This window comes from Poeciliopsis prolifica, unplaced genomic scaffold, assembly GCF_027474105.1.
Source record: "Poeciliopsis prolifica strain line A6 unplaced genomic scaffold, Auburn_PproV2 SCAFFOLD024, whole genome shotgun sequence".
Classification (NCBI taxonomy): Eukaryota; Metazoa; Chordata; class Actinopteri; order Cyprinodontiformes; family Poeciliidae; genus Poeciliopsis; species Poeciliopsis prolifica.
This window is the reverse complement of record NW_026562399.1, coordinates 5,869,781-5,896,648: the sequence shown is the minus strand read 5'-3', so window position 1 is coordinate 5,896,648 and position 26,868 is coordinate 5,869,781. Positions and strand designations below refer to the sequence as shown.

General features: G+C 38.9%; 1 protein-coding gene across 4 annotated transcripts in view; it reads left to right on the top strand.

Moving 5' to 3' along the window:
* The window catches only part of opcml (opioid binding protein/cell adhesion molecule-like), a 242,748-nt gene that overhangs the window by 183,676 nt on the left and 32,204 nt on the right, over window positions 1-26,868 (top strand). For all 4 annotated transcript variants that reach the window (XM_055046650.1, XM_055046652.1, XM_055046649.1 and 1 more), the window contains one exon: window positions 13,047-13,172. In XM_055046650.1, coding sequence (XP_054902625.1) covers window positions 13,047-13,172 — 126 coding nt within the window. The remainder of the gene's footprint in view (window positions 1-13,046; window positions 13,173-26,868) is intronic.

Genomic DNA, 26,868 nt, shown 5'->3' with positions numbered 1-26,868 from the left:
TCAACATTGGATAAAAGCAGGATTAACTTTTTTTCAATTTAAGCAAATGCTTTATGTTCTCAGCATTGAGTGGATGTGCACAGTAAGTGTCATCAGTGCTTAAAGTGTAATTCTAGTCTCCTTCAAACAAGGCAACATCATCCACAAACTTTAAACAAAACTTTGTAAGCTTGAGGTATACAGTATATATTCATTGACCAATAATAGTTCAAAGCCAAAATGGAGGAAACAATTCAAGGTTAAATCTCCATCAAAATGCTTGGATTGCTTATGCACCATTCATACAGTCATACAACATTTAACACAAATCAGTGAAGATAAATGTCTCATGCAATACAACTTAATGTCCTGAAATATTGCCCTGCTAAATACGACGGTTTAAATCAATATATTAAAAGAAGGAAAAGGATCCGTCTGTCAGTGGTACTCATCTGAATGGCCTTACACGTGAGGAAAAAAATAACTAAGACCAATTTACCGGATCATCAAGAAAGCCATGATGAGAAGTTCAGCTGAAGCAAGAAAAACTCCAGGATATTCAATATTGCAGAATTAGATCAGCACACAGCAAATGGGAGAGAGTGCTTCCACGTGGAACCTTAAGTAAATAGCATTCCACAATTATTAGAAAAGTCAGTGTTTTGAAGAAGAAAAGAGGGATTGTAATCACGACTTCTGTGTCGTGTTCTGATAAAGTACATGTATGGGTGTGACTGCAGTAGTTAGGAATAAAACCCGGATGTTTAGGTAGTGTCCAAAACTACCTTGCTGAAGTTACAAAGAAGGGTCAATAGTTTAAACATTGACTGTCATGAGAAATTTCATAAAACTCCTGTGGAATGTACATTGCGGTAATTGGTCTTTTGTGTCATTGTGACCTGAGCAAAAAAAAGTTAATTCCTCAAAATACAACATGGACTAAATGCCATAATTTTAGCCTGCTACAATTCATCATCCTCATTCAGTTTCAGCATAAAAGAAAACAACAAAAGTCTGACAAATTTTAAATTGTAGGGTTTGAATACCATACAGTACCTATGTACATATGTTTATATATATTACACATATGTTCAGGTCTTACACTATCTGTTCTATGGAACATCACAGGAAGCAGGGTGCAGAATACAAGTTGCAAAAGCTGCACTGCGCATCTTACTGTAGTCTTGCATCAGCATTTGTCTCATATTTGCTATTCTACTGCTGCCTGCAACAAATTACAGTACAAGAACAATCAATTGACCATGGAAGACCCGAGTCTTCTAAAAGAAGCCAAGGTACATGGCTTCTTTTAGATCCTATCTGAGAAATGCATAAAAGTAGGTTTGGCGTTTTTCAGTTTGAGAAAACAGAACTCTTTCTGAGGTGAAAAGTGTTTCATTCTGTTTAATCAATTTCACTACATGCACGGTACATATATCAGTTTGCTGGCCTGAAGTCTGTCTGTCCTTAAAGGGCTAAGCTATACTTCTGGACTTAATTAAAACGTTTTCACTCAGATTTTTACCAAAGGCTTGCCCCATTTAACCCTTTAAAACCTGAAAAACCCTTCAAATGTGAGGAGTGGGCTAAAATTTCCTCAGACTGATGATGTCAGAGGTGGTACACTTCTCCAAGGACCATCTTTATTCATCTACAACCTTACCTCATATACATGGCAAAGTAAGGTCTCTCGTCTGAGTTCCCTTAGTCTTAGATAGAGCACACATTTATCATTAATTTAAGAAGTAAAATAAGGTCTTTGTTGTATTTATTTGTAATTAAATGACCTTTCCATGGATTGAAAAATAAGATTGTGTCAAAATTCAAGTAAAAAGAACTGGCAACCAAATTGTTTGACAGCATTTTGTATTAAGAATCAAAAGAAGAGTGTTTGCTATTATGTCCTCTTTATTCCTAGTTCACATTTCTCTATTAACTTCTGTGTGTCGGTTTGTATGAAGACACTTCATGTTACGTTTGTAAGCATAATGGTAGTACTCATGCAGGCTTCCTGTTTGCAATATCGATGTCATATTTGCTCCGTTTATAAAGGCGGAGGGACAGCGATCCAGTGAAAGAGCAGAGAAGCAAGGACCCATGCTGGCGGTCTTTTATACTTGTGGGGTCATTTTACATGCACTGCTCTTCATCATGATGAAATAAGAATGTTCACACACAGCTGAACTCACTCGGTGAACTGGGGGAAGTACCATTGTTGTTTTGTGAGAAAATGGCAGAGATTATGCTATATCCTGGTGTTACCAATAAAGTAGTAAACGGTATGCTGATATCTTTTTGGCAAAGACGGATCAGTAAATCCTTTGGGGATATTAGGAGGACCTTTCGATCCTGTGGCTGCTGGAATCTCTAAAGAGAAGGTTTGTGCTGAGTGTGTTGAGAAGAGACTGTAAAGACGACATTAATCAGCCCAATGACCTTGTCAGCTAATATCCCCCAGCTGTGTGGGACGTCTGCTTCCATTACGACTCCACAGAAGAAAACACACCAGCAGAAAGAATAATATCTTCGAGCCCTTTGTAATATATACCACAGCGGCTAAGTACAAGAAAACCCAAAGGAAGTGAAACAGCATCAAGACATTTTCCTTATAATCCCAAATCAAACTACTTTAGTTCTGTGCGGGTTTGGTTTCTCTCTGTCTGACTTTGACTAAACCATATAATCGCTGTCTCTCTGAATATGTAAATTCTGTGTTGGACAGGAAAGTCATTTTCCGGTGCGGATTACATCCCAGTTACTGCATTTTATGAATTTTAAAATGATAGTTTTTCTGGTGTACGTTAAGTTTTCTGAAGTTTCTATATGGCAATCATGAGTTGGGGCACATCAGAAACATCAATCCAACTAAAATTCAGAAAACAGGAGAAAACCTGCCAATTAAAATCGAGAACAGATACATGTACTACTCACATGAAAGACTCGGTTGAGATTTGAACTCAATCGAGTCTTTCTAGTAACAGTGGTAATCTTTGACAGGTGAATAATCCAGAAGATGGTTAAACTGTACGATCAATGATACATATACTACTCCATTTGATTGGTTCCCTGTTTGGAGCGGACTTGTTAACTTAGTCTTCATTCTGCAGAAGCAGTAAGTGTCACCCACAACCTTTGAGTTATAACTCAGTCCCATGTCATGTGTCTGTGCTCAACTTGAAGCCTCAGGATTTTGTGCTGCAGCAAACCACATTTTCCTAGAAGCAACATCACTGACACACATTTAGATATTTTGGTTTTACAGCTGAGACACAATATTTGTTCTATTTTTTGTTTATTTGTTTAAAAAGCTCCCAAACTGAGATACACCATAGAACTTACTGTTTGTTGCAGAGTGTGTCTTTTCTGCCGTCATGTCTCACCGATCGTCTGTTAGGGATTTTCTTAACAGGTTTTTCTTTGCCCCTGAACTTATGCTAAGTGTTCCTACAGGAGTCTACAGTGACTTTATGCTCTTGCTGAAAAAAAGGCCGGCTCCCTGAGGCCTTTGGTGCTTTAAATATGTAACATTAACTGTGTTACCAGGGCCATATCCTTTAGGTTCTGTTTTATTTTGCCTTATTTCTACAAATTAGAAGTGATGTCAAGATTACAGACCTTGGATCTTGAATCCTTTGTTTTCTACCTATCCAATGTCACATATTTAAGAACGAAACCCAGACTCCTCTTATTAGAGGCATTCTACAACTCTGACCAGTCACAAGCTGGTTCAGTGCTGTATAGTGCCTGCAGTGAGGCCCGTTCTGTCAGAAAGTGACCTACCAGTCGGAGATGGGCAGGAAACCTCTAATGGAATGTGTTCAGAAGGCACAGATGTCTGCACTACTTCAGCTCTCATCGTTCCATGAGGAGGAGCAGCATCTCTAATCTGACCTGCCCCCAGGCCTTCAGCTGCTTCATACAGACCTCCTTTTAGATGTTTGTCTGAAGGATTGGGCTATTTTGGTCCTGATCCAAATCTCCTGGCCGTAGTTGAGGGTTGGAACATTGATGGAGCGGTAAATCAAACACTTTCTTTCAGACTAAACATGCAGGGATGTGTGCAACTCTCCAACTATTTACCGAAAACTTAGAATGTTGGTTGTGTTTGCTTCTCTGCAGCAAGGCTGAAAACTGAAAGACATATTTTTATAGGAAAATTTGGTAGATTCTAGGGGATTACCTTAATTAGGTGGCTGAGAAGGCAGCAGCAAACACCTTGTTTATACTACATTGTCATCATAAGTTTTACACAGAAGTGTGGTTATTCAGATTTGCAGCCATCAGCAATAATTGAGCTGTTTAGCCTTTGACATTTAAATATTAAAAATGTGTTGGTTTTTTTCTAATGTTTGGATTATTGGTTCAATGTGGAAATAAAATACATGTGCATGTAAAAGACTGTGGACAGCTAAAATCATTATAGTAATATCTTAATACACGTCACAGACCATTGATTTATTTCACCATTTAAGTCAGTCTCTGCATTTCAGGAGGAAAGCTACTTTTTCAGATTGAATAGTGGTTATTTTTACATTCAGAAGCTTGAGTTACATGAAGGATCGTGTGTTTGACCTTTTATGCAATGTAACACAAGTAAACAAATCATTAGTGACCCTGAGGCTGTCCCCAGGAGCAAATCTGATACTATGTGGAACTGCAATAAAGTCCTTCTGAGCTCGGGCTCGGCTTGATGAGTGTATGATGCCCTCAAATTTAGGCTGTCATTCATATTATGGACCTATTTACATTAATCTCACTTAATTATTTTTGGTTGGGTGATGACGACTTACTTTTTTGTGTTGAATTAACTTAAATGTTTGACTTAAAGGAACTATTACTTTGACTATACATGAAAGAATAAAGCCTGCACCGCTTGACTTGTACCTGGTGCATCTGGATATGTGGCCTGCTGGAAATTTCTTCTTATTTAAGCCAGTTGTGCCGTGGACAGATGCATATTGTTGTATTTCTCTGCTGTTGCCGTGTCGTGGCACATGGTCTTGCTCCTTTTTGAATGAGTTTTCTGTTCCACCGAGGCAAGTACATTTCTTGCCTTGAAAAATAAAGGAAGTTGTTTAGTATTTCGTTTTTACTTAAAGTTTTCACAATGACAAAGTGATAGAGATGGATGTTTGAAAGTCGGTGAAGGTTGGGGACCCGGAGAATCCCATCTCGCTCCATGCACTCTGGAGGTGCTGTTGGAGATTCTTCATTTTTTCTTCGTCTTCATTACAGAAGATGAGGCAGGTGGATGGCTGAAACTTAGCCCTGATGCCAGCCTTCAGGACGCCTGTCTGCTCAGAGACATAATAATGGTATGGACCGTCACATCACGTGACCTCCGTAGCCTAGTGGTTAATGCTGCTCCCACTCCATTGCTAATGTTACAAATGTTGCGTAAAACTGATCTCTGCAAACAACCTTCACTTTTACCCTCGGGTCACAGACCCAGACAAAAGGGCATAAACTCACATGTATGTTCGTACGATTGAAATTGAGATGCCCAAAATCCTTTGCAATTTCACTTTCTAAAACGTCTGAACGTCGATGAGTGGTTTTCCCCTTTGATTTTTTTAACCCAGTGCTGCTGCCGGCTCTCTTAGAGACCATCAGCTACTTGTGCCAGCTTGTCTGCTGAACCAGAACCGACTGCTTTCCAATTCATTGTTGTTGGTTTTTTTTTTTTTTTTTTTTTTTTTTTTTTTTTCTTGCTGGTTTCTGAACATCCCAAGTGAGCTTCATCAGCTCACACTAAGAGAGACAGATTTCTAGTGTCTGGGTTGAAAAATATGTTAATTAAATAAGACAATTTAACCATCTTTTGTTTTTACATGCTGGTGAATTCTCCTCTCTGTGGTGTGTTACGCTGCTGGTTCAAAGGTAACGTGTGTTTGAAATGTTTGCATTCAGAGCAGTTTATGAAAAGCAGGCTTTGGGGATTTCTTGGTCCTCTCTCTATCTTTCACCTTATTTTTTTACTCTCTTCCCTTCACACACACAGTTTCATACAGTTGGAGACCCTTAGGCCATGTTCCCTAGTTTAGCTTTGCTCCAAAGGGTGAAGGTAAACTATTCGTACCTTTGTTCTCTTATCAGAAGAGAATAGTGGATCTTAACATTCAGCATCATCTCAGTGCTGCAGGTATTGCTTTGGAATGAACATTTCAGTGAAAATGCAGCACAGATGCACATGTGACCCACATACACCGTGTTCCAAATTATTATGCAAATTGTATTAAGTGTCATAAAGATTAATTATTTTGTTGTGCTATTAAATGTATAGATGATATTGTCTGTCAGAGCTCTTTGAATCACTATAATTAATTTCAAAAGTAGTAACGGTTGCAGTGGGCCCAGCCGGACATGAAGATTCATTTTAAAACATACTTGTTCACTGATGACTTTCTGTGCAACCCTGGATGGAACAGATGGACACAGCAGTGGATTGGTGGTGGATGACCACCGTGTCCCAACACAGCTGTAATGTCAGCAAAGAGGTGGTGGAGTCATGCTTTGGGCTGAAATCATGGGGAGAGAGAGAGAGCTGGTCGACCCCTTTAGAGTCCCTGAAGTCAGAAAGTCCATATAGTTTGCTGAGGTGTGAAAATGAAGTCCATGTAGCAAACTATATGGACTTTCTGACTGATCACTTTCTTTCATGGTTCAAAAAGAAGAGCCACACCTCCAAAATCATCTTCATGCATATTGATGCACCATCTCATGCTGCAAAAAATACCACTGAGTCATTGGCTGTTATGGGAATAAAAGGGGAGAAACTTGTGGTGTGGTCACCATCCTCCTCTGACCTTTGACCCTACTGAGAACCTTTGGATCCTCAAGCAGAAGATCTGATGGTGGAATGCAGTTCATATCAAAACAGCTCAGGGAAGGTTTTCTGACATCCTGCAGAGAAATTCAAGCAGAAACTTTCCACAAACTCACAAGTTCAATGGATGCAGGAATTGTGCAGTGATATCAAAGAAAGGGTTCAATGTTAACATGTAACTGTTATGTTTTTATTGAAACAGCTTTTGATTTTAGTACAGTGACCACTTAATGCTGCACATTCAATGAATGATTGTTTGCAGTTCTTTATAATCCATAACATGGTTAGAAAATCTGCTGTGCATAATAACTTGGACCAGTGCATTTTGAGTTTTTATTTTTGAAAAATACTGTTCTCATGGGGAGCTTTGTTCAGTCAAATTTGATTTAGACTATTATAGTTTAACCCTCTCCAGGCAGGTGTTGCAGATTTGCAACAACTTAGCCAGTCTTTGCAAGTAATTTGAGCCTGAGAGGGTTAAGACTTGAAAATTACACTGACCATCATTTGTATTGACCATTTAAGAAAATCAGATAATATCAGTGGCATAATAATTTGGCGCACGGTGTAGAAGCTTGAGAAATTTGCCAACTTGTGACCAAACGAAACAAGTTAATTTCCATGAGGCACCAGTTGGTCCTCCCACTGCTCAGGTACTTAATTAAATCTATAGGACAAATATTTTGTGTTTTTTAATTTTCTTAAAATTTTGTGTGACTTTGGATCCGTAACTGTAGGACAGGGCTGGTGAACATATCCCTGTCCTGACAGGAGATCGAAGAATAAAACAGACGGATGAAAAACTCACTGACATCAATTCTGTTGATGATTTAGTGGGGTGATAATTTGATGTGACGCAGAAGTAAGCATCGATTCAGGATTTAATCATGTTAGAACAAGAGAAGTGGCTTTGATATCTGGGGAGGCCAAAGGTCCACCCTCAGTCTAATATACTCTTCTGAATGCTTTTCTATCTTCTTTTTTTTTCATGTTCTTACATTTTGATGTTTCCTTTAGTGTTTGTTTGAAACTCAGAATTGCCAAACTTTTTCTTTTTTTTTTTTTCTTTTTTTGTCTGAAAGATGGGCTAAGCTGAGTGAATACAAGCCGCATTCTTGAAATGACGACAGTTTCATTAAGCGGGAAAATAATTCAAAACGAATTTAAACCCATGTGAAAAGAAATTCTCTGCCTCATTTAATGATGTACTCTGGTTAACCACATCCTTTGGAGATTTGAGGCCTCAATAAATCACACAAACAGAATCTCTTTGGCCACAAACCCTGACTGTGACGAACCCACCTGGTTTGAAGGTGACTGAGGGTTGAGGACATTTTCCCCCACAAAACAAGTTTTCTTGTCACTGAAACAGAAGCAGAACTGAGTTCAAGCTTTTCCTCCGATGCTGCACTCAACATCCCTTTATCAACTAAGGACAAGACGTTGCCTTTTCTAAATGACTTATTCCTTTAAAGGGAAAATAACAATGTTGTCAAAATGAGACTAATAGTTTTGTAGGCAGAAGTAGTCGTAGTGCTCAAAGGGAAATAATGTTATGAACCACTTTGTGAAAGGATCCTCTCTCAGCCACCACCGTGTTTGCTTTGCTTTCACTTGGGAGGGAACATGTGCTGCCTTAGATAAATAACACTCCAGCATTGAGTTCCTTTGCCTCTGACTCAGTGGCATACACAATTACTGCCTATGACAGGCTGACATCGATTTTTTATTTTTTCTAATAAGAATTCCTTGGGATGAAGGTAAAAACGCTCTGACACCATAAATAGTGCACATAGAGTATGTGCCACTGCTATGGAATTCATTTCTTTATTGTTCACGTGCATTGGGATAGGTGCAAGAAAATACTGAGCACTACAACGTCCAGTTAGTTTGAAATGGGCTCTTACTGACAGAAGCACTGAAAAGCACAGGAAAGCAGAGCAAGAGACAAGCATCATAGCATATATTTTAAATTTATCTTAGAACAAGAATGAAATAAGAACCACCATGAAACCATCACGGGCTACCATCACTTCAAGATTGGTCTTCAAGAAACTGTTTTTTGTTTTGTTTTTTTCTGCTGTGCCAATCTGACCTTTCAAGCATCTAAAAATTAAGCACATGTTCCAAGTCTTGACAATGTTGTAAAACATCCTCATTTTCCATTTTTTTCAGGACATGGCAAGGATAAAATATGAAAGGATTTGACATTCATTTGACATGAATTGGTCGCATATCAACGTTTGAGGCCTGATGGTTGTCGATGTTGTTTGAAGCCAAGAGGAAAGGCAGCAACTTAACTGAAAGGTTTTGTCTGAATGAAGGAGAATCCAGAACAGAAACAACATATTTCACTTCTGAAACCTGCTGGGTTCACCATTCACTGTTAAGTTCAGATCATAACTACTGCTCACAGACAAAAGAGCAAACTCAAACATCTTTGACTCAGTGATAAGTTAGTTTTCTTTAAGTTAAAGTAAATCACAATTAAATGACTCCTTTATCCATATTTTTGTGCATACTCACTATCATTTCATTTTTCGCTTTGTTTGGACTCACCATCTATGTGAGGTGTTTGGAGGGACTGGCTGCCCCATAATTAATGCTTTTAAAAGTTCATCCTAGCAATGATTGCAACAGCAGGTAGAACGAAAAAGAAAATGGAGGCTTTTGTTTTCTTTTACAGTTGTATATATTCTATTTGAGCAATCTTTAGTGCTTCTGCTTATAGAAAATTATGTTTTGAAGGGATTTAGAAATGTAGGAGAGTTTGTAAAGACAATTATTTTCTTTTCTATAGCTTATTAAGATTGCATTGTGAAGTTTAGCCTGTATGCTAATGTTCCAGGCTGTTGAGAATCTGGAGTGTTTTCATTTCTGGGCAAACCCAGATTAATTTATTTTTCCCTTTTGGAGTGTTATGATGTTAAGAAGTCAACAAATGCTGCTTTTTGCTTGATTGAGTTTTCTGGAAAATGACACAAGAATAAAGTTAAAAAAAATAAATTAAAAAAACAACCTACGTCACTGTTAACATTGTGGACATTGTGCGTTACTCCACAAGAGCCCGTCTTAAGTTCCACACATGTAACATTGCATGTTCCTAAAATGCTGACTCCACTCATCAGTTTTACGTTTTGTATTGAGTCACACGCAACCTTTTGTTCGCCCTGCTAAGTTTAAGATTCATTTTTCTGAGAAGAGCTGAAACCTCCACGGGAAAAACTATGCAGTTCAGGAAAAACAAACGAAAAAGAAGAGCCGGAGAAGTCTGCTGCTGGGCGTGCTGTGGTGGCGTAGGAGATATCGTGACTCATGTTTGGAGGCCTTGAGTCCTCGACGCGGCCGTCGTGGGTTCGATTCCCGGACCTGACAATATTTGCTGCATGTTTTCCCCCCTCTCCTGGCCCCTTTCCTTAAGGAACAGTAGAGCCCACAAAAAACCCTGAAGGGAAAAGAAAGTCTACTGCTGTTGGCAATAAGGCCCAGTTGGTCAGTCGTGCTGGCTTTGCTCTCTGGCCCAGAGGACTCAGCGGAGTGGACTGCATACAGCCTGTTCTTTTCTATTCCTGTTTTATTTAAATGTGCACTTAAATGGAAGCTACCTCACCAAAATGTACACAAAACAAAATCAGGTATTTACCTTTTGCAAATAGTTTCACAGAGTCAAAATAGATAAAGGCAGCACTGTTATATGGAGCTCTACCGTCAGGCAATCATCTGCAGCACCGCTTAGAGTGAGGTACGTCAGTAAAAGCGCAAGATGACTTTATTTAGTTCAGCTCAGAAGGTGAGGCTGTAAGAGGGCAACACATATAACTGGAAACTCAGCGTCATCTGGAGATAAGACCTGGGTTAACACTGCAGGAGCGATTGAGACTTATAGATGTGTTGGGATCTGCAGTCACTACAAACCCGGCTGCAAACCGACTGCACCGTAATGAAGCAGACAAACTGACAAAAACGCATAACAAATGGAAAATGGAGGGGAAAGAGGAGCTGCCAGAGTTGCGGGAGCAGCTACACAACACGCTGTCACGTATTTTTTTCTTTCATCTCAGCCATGCACATTTAGCAGCAAGGTGATCTGAGAAGGTATTACAGAGGAAAGCAGTTAAACTGTGTTGGCTTTGGCACACTGGCAGCCCAAACATGCGGAGTCACATTTCTACAGGCCCTCTGTCTCAGTCACAGCAGCCTAAGTAGCAGGGGAAGTGTGAGTTTTATCGCCAGGCCACCGGCGTCTCAAAGCAGAAGGACACAGATGCTTGTTCATTCATTCTCTGCTGGAGCTGCTGCCGTTTTAAAGCGCCACAGTTCACTTTTTTCCACTCAGAGACTCATTGACATCACGGGCTGCATTTCATCCGTGATTAATCTTTAGTGTCTTCCAATTAGACGTATTAATGCAAAGCTTCTTTCTTCCTTGCATTTTTCCAGTTGAGGAACTGAGAGTTTTAAATGGGGACATAGCTGCACATTCAGTCCTTGTTGCTGTTGAGAATAAATAATTCTGTTTTCCTTCCATCTATTTTTAGCTAGTTGTGAAGCTAAACTTAAAGGAAATGACATATTAGGAAGTGCAAATGAGAGCTAGGCTTCAAGGAAATGACACATTAGGGAGCGCTCTCTTTATGGCGTAGCTTAGATAGAGGCTAACAAAGCAGAGCACAAACTGTTCTTAGTTGCCATTTTGTCTTACTAGAACTGAAAGCTAGCATGTCAGAATGAACCAGCTATATTTTGGTATTAATAAATAAAATTTACTAATTCAACTCACTGGAGGATGGATAATTCTTCACATTGCGCACAGCAGAACTCATGCTACAGACCTGCATGTAGTTTACTGTGAACTTGTGTTTTAGCAACAGTTACAGTTAGCTATAAGCTAACTGTACTCCAGGGGCCCCTGGAGTACAGACTGCAGGGTCCATCACAGCCAGATCAGCTTTGCTCTCAGTTTGTAACATTTCCTTCACGTTTTCCTCTCAGATGCACCAGAACTATTTAATACCATTTAGCTACTTTCATCTTTGCAATATACACATTTTGAATTCATCAGAATTTATTTCTTCCGTAGTTTTCAGGGTTACATACAACAGCCATAGTTGTCTTTGGAGAATAAGCTGAGACCTTTCTGTCTGGAGAACAAGGGAAGATGTCTCATAAGGAAGGGACTCAAATAATTTTAAGGCACTCAATTGGATTATAAAGACACTGCTTTACTGACAATTGGAAAATGCTCCAAGAGGAGGGCTGTTTGGGCTCACGCAGAGCCACAAAGATGGCTGAAGGTTCTCTGTCTATTTCATAGTAAACAAACCAAACAAAGAGTAAAAACACCCAAGGTCAATTCTTAGCTTGTAAAACCTCCCTTATTGACTTCTTATGTGGCGAGTAGGAGCCTGCAAATAGAGCCAACAATACCTGACCTTTAAGATTAGATGTTCTGCAATGACTTCCCCTGTGCTTACAAAAGAAAGGGGGGTAAGAAAAATCATTTTTCCTGTTTTTCTTTCAGTCTTGATATTAATATATTTCCCCAGGTACCTCTGCTTCTTTAAGGAAAATTATGTGACATATTGATTTGTGTTTACAATATAACTGCTTCAATTTAACATAAGGTCGACATAAACAGAGCTGCATAATTATTGCATTGATTAGTTATGGAAGGTGAACTCTGGTCCAGATTTGTGGAAGCACTGAATTAAACAAAAACGGGAACAAGAGCCGAGTTTTGGAACTTACTGTTATTACAGTTAAATGTGCCATGTTTTACTGAAAATAGAAATGGATACATATGTAAGAATAAAATAAAATAAGCTTTTCCATTTATATAAATGGCCTGCCGGAACGCACACACCCAAAAACAAAGTGAAAGCAAGTGGAAAACCTTTGATTTAAATCTTTCGTCTCAAAGCATAAACACACACGGTCTTGTCAGAGACACACGCAAAAAAAAAATATATAAATCCCATCCAGCTCCGAATCATTTCATGCTCGTCTAATGAGCAGCGCAGCAAAGCTACAGTAAGCTATGAAGAAAATCAATCATGTAGAACACCGTGGCATGCCAAAGGATTGTCAGATTTGTCAGCTAATTTCATGCTAATTGAGTCCCCAACCTTGGTGTTATTTTTATCCATGTTGTGCCTCTGATCATGTGGGACTGTGGGCTCTCTGTTCACGTGTCTTTAATTACATTGAAAACATCAATCACTCCTTTCCCTTCTCTCATCAGTACCTGCCAAGATAACGAATATATCGAAGGACGTCACAGTGAACGAAGGCAGCAGCGTCAATCTGATGTGCCAGGCGGTGGGACGACCTGAGGCCAGCATCACCTGGAGGCATCAGTCACCCAGAGGTAGAGAAGACTTCTTCTTTAGTTTTAGTGTTTTACTAAGTCCCACTTCTGCCCCAATGCTTGTCAGCAAAGTTTTATCATAATGTGTATTTCAGTGTGGAAAAGGGGGAAAAAAATACAAATTAGGAAACTTGATAAAATGCTCCTCATCAGTCTTTTTTTTTTTTCATTCGCTGAATTAATACCGACACATGTCCAAGTTTCATTTTGTTAACGGGACTGTTTTTACCTCGGGAGCACGCGATGGATGTCAAGTAAAAGAATTGTATGCTTTACCTCCATCATGTCCATGAAAATCCGGACAAATTAGAATTTGAAGAACATAAAAAATGAACAATCACAGAAAGGATCAGGAAGTTCTTTAAACCCTTGAAATCTGTATCTTTATTTTAACAATCAAGTTGTTCTTCCTTAATAATCCTTAATTCCTTAATCACTCTGAAACACAACGCAGAGGGCGAACGTTTCTGTCAGTTTCGTCCAGAAATCCTGAGTGCATTTTTACCCCCGAGAAGCAGCTCCCTTCGAGTACAGTCAGCTTTAGTGCACTAAAAATACTGACAAGATTTAAGCTGAGGACAGAAAGTTTTCTGGGATTGTACAGCCTGGAGATGAACATTTGAAAGGTCATGTTGGCGAAAACAGCAGGATTAACAGCGTGATGGCTGCTCCGTAAAAAAGAAGACAAAAAAAATACTGGTCTCTGAATGTCTCACCCTCTATCATGCACACACACACACACACACACACCACCTTGCACTTCTATCAGTGAGGAGCTTGTATTCAGTTTATTTGTAGTAACCACATTTATGCCTAACCCAGATGTTTCCCTGACCACAATTAGATTAATTGATTTGGTAATTAACCATTGCTACCAGGCAAAGGTATTTTTGAAGGAACTTGTCTTTGCAGTTTAATGTTACGTCTCATATTTGTCTGCTTTGATTTTTACACACATGCCGTGACAAACCCTCCTGAAACTCAGAGCTCTCCCAACGTGACTACTTACAAACATCTACTTGTTTGCTGATGCACCATTTGTGAGACAAAGTTTAATTTATGCAACGGAAGAAATAAATGACGTGAACCCAAAGGGAAAGCGGAGTGTTCCTGTGATCAGAGCATTAGTTTCCAACAGGTTGCCAACAGACAAGGAATTAGGATGAATGTGGCTGAGGAATCTAAATTTATACCGAGCACCAAAAGCCCTGCGGGTGTCTTTCTTTTTTACTTCATAGAGGTAAAAAGCCCAGGGAGGAAAATTCTCATTCCACATCGTGCTTGGGTTACGACAGACCACCAGAGAAGAAACGTCAGCTTGTAGAAGCTGAGAGCAGGTGAAGGATTAGTTTAGGTTTTAGAAATAATGGGTAAAGTTGTGTTTTCTCATGGGTAATAATTCATCAGATCATGACATTTAGATTCCTTTGGAGTGTTATCCATTTACACTGAAGACTCTGCTCTGGATGCAACGAACAAAATTCTATGCAAAGCATTATGGCTTATAGGGATGAGGCAGACCCTGAAACAATGGGATGCACAGGTCCATATTTTTAAAGGATATTATTATTATACTATTTTAGGTGCAATGCATGCAAAGTCTGCATCCCACTGATGCATAATGGAGGAACTTTCACTGGCCTTGATGTCAACACTTGATATATGTTTTTTGTACTTGTACGTGAGGCTAAACAGAGCGGTGGAAACAAAGAATGCAGAATAGTGAAAGAAATGTTGGTTAATTCTTAACCAAAGGGTCACAGGGGAAAAAACCCTGAATATTATCTGTGTATTTATGAGTTTAATATGCTTATATAAATTGTGTGTGTATGCGTGTGTGTGTGTGTGTGTGCGTGTGTGTGTGTGCGTGTGCGAGTGCGTGTGTGTGTGTGTGTGTGTGTGTGTACTTGTATTTGCTACATATAGCAGTCATTTGTGGAAAGTGAGGACATTTTCTTGGTCTTCACATTGTTCAGGTCTTCTGCCCTCTCCTTGCTAAGCTTAGAGGTAAGGTGTTAAATAAGTTTTGGTTATGCTTAGGGTTAAAGATTAAACTAGTGATGGTTATCTGACTGGAAGTGAAAAACACCATGGCTCTTACAGCAACAACAATTGAGAAGACAGCAATTCATTTTGAACAAAAATCTCAGAAGACAAAAAAATAGTGATTTTTCTTTTTTTATTATTATTATGTCCTGCTTGAGAGTAAATTGTTATCTGAGTGCCAAGGTGAAGCCCACCAGATTTACTTTCACATCAGTGGAGTTTATGGCTTTCATAATGATGCGTATCTATATAAATCTTTATTGGAATTTTCTATTTTCATTATTCAAGTATAATGAATATAGAAATGGAAAAGAAAGGGGACAAATAGCTTTATCTTTGTCAAAACTTGTATTGCTCTGTATTTATTTTCTTTGCGTTTTAATTACTCTCTTCATTAGGATTTTTTACAAAACGTGCTCAGTTCGAAGATAAAGACAAGTGAATATTCTACACAACTCTAGAGTTTACTTCATAGGAACATCTGTTTACCTGCTAACAGCTGCTTATTTCCAAAACACTCTTTATACATCCACCTCTTTACACCTTTTTGCATTTCCAGCCAAATTATTATTGATGATGACTACAACCAGACTTAAATCTACTGACCTGTTTTCTTTCAGCTTGAGTAATTTAGGTAGTTGAAGCAGCACAACCTGTGGCCTGACAAAGTGGCTCCAATCAAATTAAGACTTGGTTGGTGGCCACAGCTGTTTTGGTGTTTTCTTGGCACATCACAACCAAAAGAAATGCCAAGAAGCTGCGTGTGCGTGCATATGTGTGTGTGCGCATTCTCATCTGCATGCATACCCATGTGTGCTGTGCTCTAATTGTGTCAGTACTGTGCTTCCCACTGAGCATTGAGCAGCGTGAGTCATGTGCTGCTTCTCTATAGGATTAGATGTTCAGCCTGGAAATGACAGGGATGCTTACAGCCCAGCTGTTTCTGACTCCCTCCCCATTAACTCCAGCCAGTAGAATCTTTTCCACAAAGCCAGGTGGATCCCCATATCGTTTCCGATCCATTGTCAAAAATCACTTCGTTTCCTCTCTAAACCCTAAACTTGATGGGTTTTCATAAAAGAGGGGAACCGTGCTTCATTAACTTCCATAATTTGTAGTTGTAACTAGGAGGTTGTGCTGTACGCAAGCAGCAGTCGTGGCAAAAGGAATTTCACTTGAAAAGTGATCTCCTGGCATCCAGATACAGACAGCTCGATATGTTGCCTGTAGGTGTGTTTTGTTTCTGTGTTTGTGGGGAACACGTAATGGATTATCTGACTTGACATTTCTCTGAGTTGCATGAAAAGACAGACTACATAGAGAAATGTTTAGGCGGCTAAGCAAATTCTCTTTGTCACAAGGAATCTTAAATGGCTTTTCCTGCAGAGAGGCATTTTCCTGAGCTGCTCCCTGTGATTCGCTTTTCTCTTTTGTTACCAGCCGTAGTGGACCGTTCTCTCTGAGGAGAGCAGTCACGGCTGTTAGATCAACGCTAAATGAAACAGGCTTCTCCCAGAGTCCAACTGGAATCTGCGAAGGTCTCAGATCTGCCATTTTGTCATTTGACTGTTGTTGTTGCATGAACAGCCAATTAAAACAACGTCACACTCACAGTTTGTGAGTAACAAACAGCAACTGTACATACAGAAGCGAGCGTTGACATCCCGCTTTCAAACTGACGTGTGACATTAAACAGCCACCTACTGCCAAGAAAACAAAAGCAAATAAAAATGATGGTGTTTACTTTAAGGCTAGGTAAACTGAGCAGCCATCATATTCCACAAGATAGTAAATAATATCCCTGCTCCCCCTTCCACTACTAACTGTAGAGAGGCTCTCGAGCCACAATAATTTGTGCCGATAAATCCTGCAGTAGATGTGTTGACATAAATGAGACTCATGTGGAGAGCGGCAGACCATAAATGTGGAGCCTCATTGGCCCTTTACTTAATATATGTATCAAGTCAACTTAAGTCACCATTATTTTATGCAGTTCAATGCTTAGTCTCCATCTGAGCACAAGGGGACTTCATAAATTATTCAGCAGCGTCCTTTGATTCCAGCAGCAGGTCAGCAGAAGGATTAAAAGGTTTATATTTTGAGGAAAACTGTTTATTTAGGGACAACGCAGTTCAGATCCCTCCAGCTTATTAAGGGTCAGACCAGCAAATGTCCAGTGGGCAAACAGTCTTCCAGATTTCACTACGGATTCATTTCTAGAGGTGTTGCATGTGACTGCAGCTCCAAATATCATCCATCCATCCATCATCTATACCCGCCTGTCCTTCCTGGGCATGGTTGTGCTGGTGCCCATTTCCGTAGGTCACTGGTCGACAGGTGGGGTACACCCTGGACAGATAGATGTTAGAAGACAAAATGAAGATAAAGGACCGTCTTCATTGTCTTTTGAAGATGGTCCGTGTCTTCATGGTCCTTGCACACACCCACAGATACACTCATACCGAAATAAGATTTAGATGAAATAACTAGTGGTAGGACTCTTAATGTGGTGAATTTAGTTGTAGTTAACTAATCCCAATTAATCTCATTTAAATAAAAAAACAAAACTACGCAAAATATTGACAAATCAACATTTTTAATTCAGCAAAGCTTTTTGCTGCTAAACTGTCAAATTAAGTAGACATATGAGCTCAACCTCAGCCCCAAAGTGGTGAGGGTTTTACCTCCAGAATTAAACCCAACAATTAAAATCAGATATGTGCAGTGGAAGATTCCCTGTAAACCCTCCAAAAGAGCCGTTCAAGATGCATCCCAGGTGGAGGAACCACTTCACCTGATTTCGTTCAGTGAAGAGGAAACGAACAGGGAACTCTCCCCAAACAACCCACAAAGGATTTCACCCCAGATGCTGGTATTAGAAATGCAGTTCTGAGGATGTAATAGAATGAAATACAATAGAAATTCATTTTATTGTCCCATTAATAGACAACAGGTATCATATAAAATATATAAAAACTGAATAAAGGGTAAAATACTGTACACTAACAGCATCATCTAGATTAGAGCTGGCAGATATAATAAATTAACACTATGCTTCATATGATTTTTGAGCAAAATAACAGCCTGAGTACTTGAGCATAAATTTACAATATAATCATTCGGTTTCTCTAAGCTCTCATGAATACATTATAACCCCCCAATCCCTCACTCATGTGGAAAATCCCACAATGTGCAGATCTTTTTACCAGGTAGGATGAGCGATTCTCTTAGAAATATGTAAGAGACCTTCAGGAGCCACAGATGAAATCAGATATTTTCATACACCAAATAAAAAGACACAAATTCTTCCTTCCCCCTTTTCCCCCTCACTGTCTAAAGTTAAATCCAACCAAACTTTTCTTGCTTCAGCTTAGAATTACCAATGTTGCTAAATGCCAGAAAACTTTGTTTGTAACTTTCCTTGAATTCAAAAGTTTACATACATGCATAGCGTCTTTTAAACTCCATGTACTCTCCCACTTTTCCTCTATGTGTGTGGTTTCATCGTTTGTCTGGCATTTCCCCAGAAAGGGCACTTCTTAAAAATTAGCATTGATTAGAATGATTTTTTAATTTATTTTCTTGCCAAGTAATAGGAAGGCAGGAACACAGCAGAAAACCAACAGAAAGCGTAATTCTCTACAGAGGCCGTGTGAAGCTTAAGCATTCAGTGACTAACTTTTGGGTCAGTATTTTCTTAATCCTACAAATCTGAAGGGAAAAGTACAAAAAGGTGGAATTAAAAAAAAAACAAAAAACATACAATTTGTGAAGCTGTTTAGCTTTATATGTGTTTAAACAAAATATGTGTCCAGTCTGCACATATTCAGAATGATCTATTTCATATTACCTATAATTGCCATTTGATTTATATTTTTAATAATGGTTTCATTCCCTATAGCGTTTGTTTTACGCAGTAATGTTGCCATCTGTTTCTCACATATGTTAATCTACAAATTTCCATGTGTGAAAGTTTGAGAGGGCACTGATTGATACTCGGATTAATATTTTTTGGGACTAGAGATGCAGCATGTAGCAAAACTGTGGCTGGATGAAAAACACAGACTTGTGTAAGACCAAGTCGTTTAACTTCAAGGAAATAAAAACACGTCCTTTGCATGTATGTCAGCATGCCGGCTTTGTGCACGGCTTCAGGGCGCCTCCTGGGTGGGACCTTGACCTCTCTGTCTGACCCTTAGAGCAACAGTGATTCTTTGTTGCATCTCACCAAAGCTGTGCAACACAGACAAATCTTTACAAATCTAATTTGTGTGAAATCTGATTTAAACTCAGCATGCGCGGCACCTGTTGGCACATTCCACAAGATCGGCTCTTTACACTTTAAAAAGTCTGGATAAAAAGCCCGTCGTTAGATATAATTTCATGAGGTTTGACGTCTTTATCGATTTTTGCTTCCTTAAACAATTCCGTGGAAAGCATCAATCGTTAGCACCTGAGTCATTACAAGCACTTGCAGAGAGACCGAACACCAACAGAGTCAGTGGAAGCGCCACAAATCACGACTGCAAAATATCATTTTGCAGGATGACCTTTGGACGAGCAGCCTTCTCTGTTAGGAGCTGTAAACTCACAGCCATCTGATTTTAAGACCATATCTGACATTAAAATGTTCATTGTATGGCTCAGGAATTTGCTGGAGATAAATCAAAACTGTACTCATTGTTATTCATTCATTAGAAAAAGATTATTTTACACCGCTTTTTAATAATTTTATTGTATTTACTGTGGATCTTAACTTTTCATCAAATAAAACTCCTTCTGAAGGCTGGAGTTGTGAATTAGCCACAACTATGAAGGACACATCTTGATCCATGTTTCTTGTATCAGTCTTTATCAAATAAATAATATACACATGCAGTCATGAGCTTTAAATTAAAAATAAATAAATAAATTCACATTGAAAGCACAAGTTAGACCATTTAAATAGAAAGTATTTACAATAACTCGGCAGAGATCACCAACCAACCGGATCAATTCACTGACCTTTTGTTGTAATAACAGAATATCTATTTATTAAGTAAAATTGTACAGTGATTTTGAATTAGTAACTCTAATCTGACTGCTGGTTTGTAAGTAGTAATGTGTTAAATTACTGGAAAGAAACAGGTTTACAGTAAAAACACTTAATGTACTGTGATACTTTGTCAGTAACATGTTAGTGACATTGCTATGACCAAATAACATCCAGAAATAAGTTTTCTGTTCCTGCCACTGCTTGTGTTGCATCACAACAATCTAATTCTGTATGTAGCTGAATTTAAAAGGGGACCGGATTGTTTTGAACTGATTGGGTCAGACTGAATTGTTTTTTTATGTGACTGGAAATGAAGTGGATCCGTTTTTGGGATTACATTTTCCATGAGCTAGTTAAATGAACTGAATGCGCTAAAATGCCAGAAAAGAAATGTTCGGCGCTATTGAAGGAAAATGATACCGAGTTGTTTTTATTTTATTTTATTTTGAGGATTTCATTTCACAGTTTGTCATGTCAGCAAAGCTTAAAAGGGCAGAGTGTGGCCTTAAAGTTTATCTCACCTGTTATATCACAGCGTGTCCTGCTGAGGACAGACAGTTTGGTTTGTGGCAGTTTGCAGAAACAGGTGCTTTTGTGAAACATCATAACATACGATTACGTGGAGCTGACACACAATGTCAGTTTTACAAGATGACAGCAGAGAAATGTCATATTTCAGGAATTCAACAGATGGCATAAACTGTTTAATCGAGACAGAAGACATCTTTTAAAAATGATTCATGAATAAAATCGATTATATTAAGAAATTGCAAAGCTTACTTGTTGCCCCCGACCCCCTCAATTCTTTGGAGTTTCTGGTTTTAGGATTTGACATTAAACAGTGAGGCACAATGCTCACATGGGATCTGAAGGACATCTTTTGAGGAACTGGCAGCGCAGAGAGACTGTGACAGAGGCACAGCAGCCCAGACAGCTGCTGTCAACTTGGGATTATTCTCCTAAACAGTGTCACTCATGGTGTTGCACAGCAGAAAAGAAATGCACACTTTTCTAGTAATGCCGCCTCAAGATAAGGGGAACGCTGAGAAACACGTCTTGGCGCTGGCGATGCAGTTATCACAAGGAGTGGAGCGAGGATGTATGCTGGTGTTCATAATGCAAACTAAAACCTATGAGGAACAGAAAGTAGATTAACCTTTCATAAATGTATATTACATGACATTCGACTATGTTATTTCTCGATGAGTTAAAATTCCTGACAACCAGCCAGCATCATTACTGAATGACTGCATTTCTCGACCAGGATTTTCATCTGATAGACTATAAAAAAAGGACATAAAGAAAAAAAAGTATATATTAGTTTTCTATTCTTAGACTCGATGGGAGACAGACTTGTTATGGGAGAGACAGAGAGAAGGAACTGCCTCTAAAGTCAAGATTAGAGGCAGCAAGGAGGTGTGTAGGAAGAACCTGGACTGCAAGCTCTAGCAGAACAATATCAGAGATGTTTGGAAAAGGATAGAGAAGATCAGAGGCTGCAAGCAGGGGGACTAAACAGACGGAGGTCTGGGGCCAGTGATCTGAACACATTCTTCATCAGATTCAGTCCGGGAACAAGCTCACCATCCTCCTCCCCTGCTGAACCAGAACAAGAATGAGTCCAGGACGATCAGCAGTTCATCACGGGGCAACACAGAGGGAAGAACCCTGCATACAAACATCAGAAGAGTCTAATTATTATTATTATTATTATTATTATTATTATTATTATTAAATGTTCTGATGTACACTGAAAGTAAACAGACAGGCTAACAAAAATAAAAAGAGATAGGAAACTAAAAACATGTACTGTAAACTATGCCAAACTGCAGAGACAGGCAGAAAACAGCAGACTATCACAGGGCCAGAGCAGCAGGAGGAAGAAGAAAAGATAAAATGTCACAGGCTTCCAACCAAACAGAGAAAATGCGGCAGAATGACATAACGAGTGCCCGAGGGAAGAGATGAACTGGAAAACCAAGATAAACTGCCACAAAGTCTGTACGATGTCTACATCGTAAAGGTAAGAAAAAAAAATCTAAATGTCCCAAGGTATTCACTTTTATGGTATAAAAGTGAAAGAAGTGTGAATATTCAGAAAATATCAACAGCTAATAAACAAATTGGTGAACGTGGACTCTGGGGCAGACAAAATATTTATGCAAGGTCCTTAGGGAGGATTTTAAATTTCAACAAAATGCAAACATGAATATTTATTTATTCACTTATTTATTTTTTATTTTTTTACATTTGATCTGCAAAACAGTCTTATCTTGCTTATGAGCTTGCAAGCAGTTCTTGCAGTATTGTGATTTCTTTTAAGAGCAACATGTAGTCCTGACCATTCTTTTACTAACTAAAATTTAACATCGACTCAATCAAGCAAATCGTACATCCTTTCATCATTGCACGTCGCCTGTTATCCATTCGGGGTCGTGGACATCCATTCAGAGGGGACAAAGGACACACATGGCAATGCTCACTTTCACTTCTTGAAGTCAGTAAACATATTTTTTAAAGAACAAAAAAGTTGTGTTGACAGCAGTGGCCCTTATTCGCAGGAATAGCACAGGAAATGGGCAGAGGAAGAAAGAACGGAGGCATGAAACGAAGGCTTCAATGACAGAGAGCTACACACCAACCACCGGTGAATATGTTCTAAAACAGTTCAGTTCTTTTGAAACAGAAGGTGTCATTAAATATAATGTTTTGATATTTAATGGCATGACGGCTCTCTGGGTGTCTGTAGCCTGGGGCTGCCGAGGTTGACTACCTTTTACTGCTTCTGGGCGCTGCGCTGTACCTGTGGGTGACAGACGTGCACACACACTTACTCCAAACGCACAAAGTCCACTCAACGCAAACACACGCAGTCACTCACACACATAATCCAAAAGGCTGAATGTCACACAGATTCGGGATTTTATGTCCTACCCATATTCTGTCTATTTTGATCCCAGAAAAAATAATAAGAATTCAATCACACATTTCAGATGCCATCTCTGCTCTTGCATACTGAGGCTATCAGCCAGACAGAAATTTTACAGTAATTATTCTTTGACAGAAATGAAGAACCAGCATGAATTCCACCGTGCATCTGAGGATCCTCGAGTGCAATGTGACAACATCTGGGAAAACATGACAATGAGCAAAACATACCAGTGAATCCATCCAGGAGTGCCTGAGAACTAAGAAATGAAAAGGTCCGAGCCCGGAACCTGATCTCATTGACGTGAGGTGAAGACACGTGAAATGGGCTGGAAATGGAAGAAACGTCTCAAACATCTTGAAATGAAAGTGAAGAGTGGGTCAGAATGGCTTCAAAAAGCACCTCACCGGACTCATCAGAACTCATCAGAATAAACAAGCGATTGGGGGATGGGGTGCCATTATTTTTTGTTTTTTCATCAGCTACAATCCAGTTATGTTGGTTTCTCTTGTTTGATAAGAAAACTAATTCATTTTTGGTTTTCACGTGCAGTCAAATCTTGTTTTTCACAAAAGCAAAGAAGTACAATTTCCTTTAAAGCAACAATGTTTTTTTTTTGTTTTTGTTTTTCATTTGCAGTTTTGTATTGAAAACAGCTATTTCTCTCCAAAAAAGTTACATTTAGTGCCAATTTGTACATAAAATTCCTTTTTCCATTCAAGTGTCTCACATTGTTGCACTTATGCTCATCTGTAAATACGTTGCTCAAGCGGTGCGTGCCATCTTTAAGATCCTGATTTTGGTTTATAATGCAAACCTTACAGTAACAGAACAGCTTGTGCTTCTCCGTTAGAGGTTACAGGACAGAACTCTCCAAATAAAACTCTCCCAAATCACAGAGCACAGCTCAGGTTCACCGAGGACAATCCACCCCGATCAGCTTGTGCATTCCCTGCAGGAGGACATGCACCAAAAAGACATCAGCCTGCAATTTAGGGTCTTACGCTTCCATTGAGTGAAATATACATTACATTTATGAGCATCAGTAAAGCCTGAAACATTTTTTTATTTAAATGTCTTTGATTTTCTGGAAAGACATTGAGCTTCCAACCTGACCTTTACAGTTTGTTGCTATGCAAGAAAAAACATCTGCATCGATGCTAATTAGAAATAACATCCTGGAGCTGATTCCTCGCTGTTAGTCAGATGCTGGTTTTGCTGTTTTCAGGAATGTCTTGCCTGCAACCTAAACTTTTGTTATTATTCTGTTACTTTTTATATATTAACACAATATATACTGTACTGTACATCCAGCGTAACCCTTACTGCCAAGAGCTCAAACTTTTAAACATCGGCAAAATTTTACCCGATACACACCTTGGGACAAATCGCTAGTCTGACTAAGGGCTCTGGCTACACATATGAATAGTTACATCTTATTGCATCATTTACCCATATCTCTGATCATTATTTATTAATATTATTTTTGCCCTGGTCTCTTTACTTTCTTATTGGTCATTATAAGGCAGTGGTGAGTTAGAAGAAACTTTAGTTGAAACAAATATAAATTTAAGAAAAAAATCATTTGAGAGAGAGAGAGAGCGAAAGAGAGACAGCTGTCAATTAACGGGTGGTACTAAAATCTTTTCACATAAGAATTGTGATTCTCTTTTGCTTTGTTCGATTCAAAATAATATATAAAATGTCCCAAAGTAGATATTACAAAATAAAATAAAATAACTGAACAAGTTTGTTCAACTGTGCCACAGCTTTGCCAGGAAACAAAGTGAAACGTTGGCAGTTTCTCAACGGAAAACCACCAAAGTGGTGCTAAAATGTGACGCCACAAAAAAAATGTCCCTCTAATCATTAATGTGTAAAACTTAATAAATGTACAAAAGACACTTTAACGTCTCAATTTCTTGCTCTGCATTGCATAGCAGACTGGAGGGGATCATTATGAATAATTGTTTTTAATCCAAAAACAATTTTGAATCAAATCGTAGCCCCTGCAATCAGAACTGAATTGATCCAATAAACTGTAATATTTAAATTATTGTTATAAAATTACACATAGTATGTATTAATTATCGAATTATATTTCAGATGTCTGTGCATAAAGTAGATGCTCTAGAAGTGCGATGTTGACCATGTCCCCATTCCTCGTCTCCCTGCAGAGTTCATGAAAAATGAGCTGCATCAAGCTAGCTACTGTTATTACTCACCGAAAGGCTCTGCGAGAACCACAGACTATTATCATCATCCATACGACACTAAAGCTGATGTCATTTTCACAACATACATATTTTCAGATTTAGTTTGACTTTAAGCGAAACCCACTCTGTCGCACTCGTCCTACAATGACAGCTCTTTATCCTCCTGTCAGTTACTGCAAGTATGCTGCAAAAATAAAAGATTTGATCGTCTAGACCCAGGACCACCGGGGGAGTCATCTCTCCCTCTACAGAGACAATGTAGGCCCTGCGCCGCAGACACAGCCGTTGCTGAGCAACAGGGTTGAATCTTTGGTGACCTATGAAGAGTCTTTAAAGCAACAATCGAAGCTTGAGGCGATATATACATATAGGACAGGCAACCCTATATGGGTGGATAACGGGACATCCTCGGTGGATGGAAATGAACATTTTCTTCTGTGAATCTTCTTGCAGGGCTGCGTTTGTATAAATAAATCTGAAGTGGCGGTTTAGGAAGGACAAATAGTTGTCGTCAGTGATTGTGAACATACTGCAAAGTACAAAAGCATGCATATCTTGATATATATATATATTTTTCCGACTAATTATTGTTTCGAACAGAAACACTTCAGCCGGCCTTTCATATTTTGTCGTTTGGCTTCAATGAGCGCTGTCACCAACAGCTCATTAAAACAAAAAAATAAAATAAGACTACGTATCAATAAATTTATTATATGTATTATCAGATGCATTTTGGAATAATTGAGTTCAGCCAATGATACGACTTCAGAATTCATCAAACTTAGATTGTCATTAGATCTAGAAACAGCGTGGTACAAGCAAAAGTATGATTAGAATGTAAATTATATTCTTGGTATGACTGTAAATGTCATTTGTGCATTTTTATAAAGCAGGTATTTGTTTCACCGACAGGGATTGCGCACTCCTCAGCTGTAATTGAGGGTTATAATTCTCAGAATGATTAAATTACTCATAGGTTCTTTGTTGGGAGGCTGCATCTGTCTCTTGTTCTGCAGGGTGAGTGTGCTTGCATATGTGTGTGTGTGTGGATTAATTTTCCTGCGTGTTATGAATTGCACCATAGAAAACATGAAAACAGCTCCGTTGTCTGAAGTAAAATTGCTTCTTGAAACCCACTTTGTTACATTTAAACAAGTCAGAAGCGGTTAATACTAAAGATGATATCTTGTGTAGGAAAATGTCTTTATCATTTTCCAGTGGTGGCCAAGCAATCAATGGCGTTAGCCTGTAAGAATTACGGAAACGGACATTAAAAATGTATTGTGCAAATAACCCAAACAGTGGCTTGTTTGTTTATTTTTTTCCCCGATTTGTCCTAGTAAGCTTTCCCTTGTGTTGAAATCCCAGTCTGACAGTCAAAATTGAGGCTGTTTGGCTGTCAGATGTGGCAAAAGTAGGATGTGGTTGATGTAGATGTGTTGGCGCCTGGTGGGAAACCTGAAGCCTTCA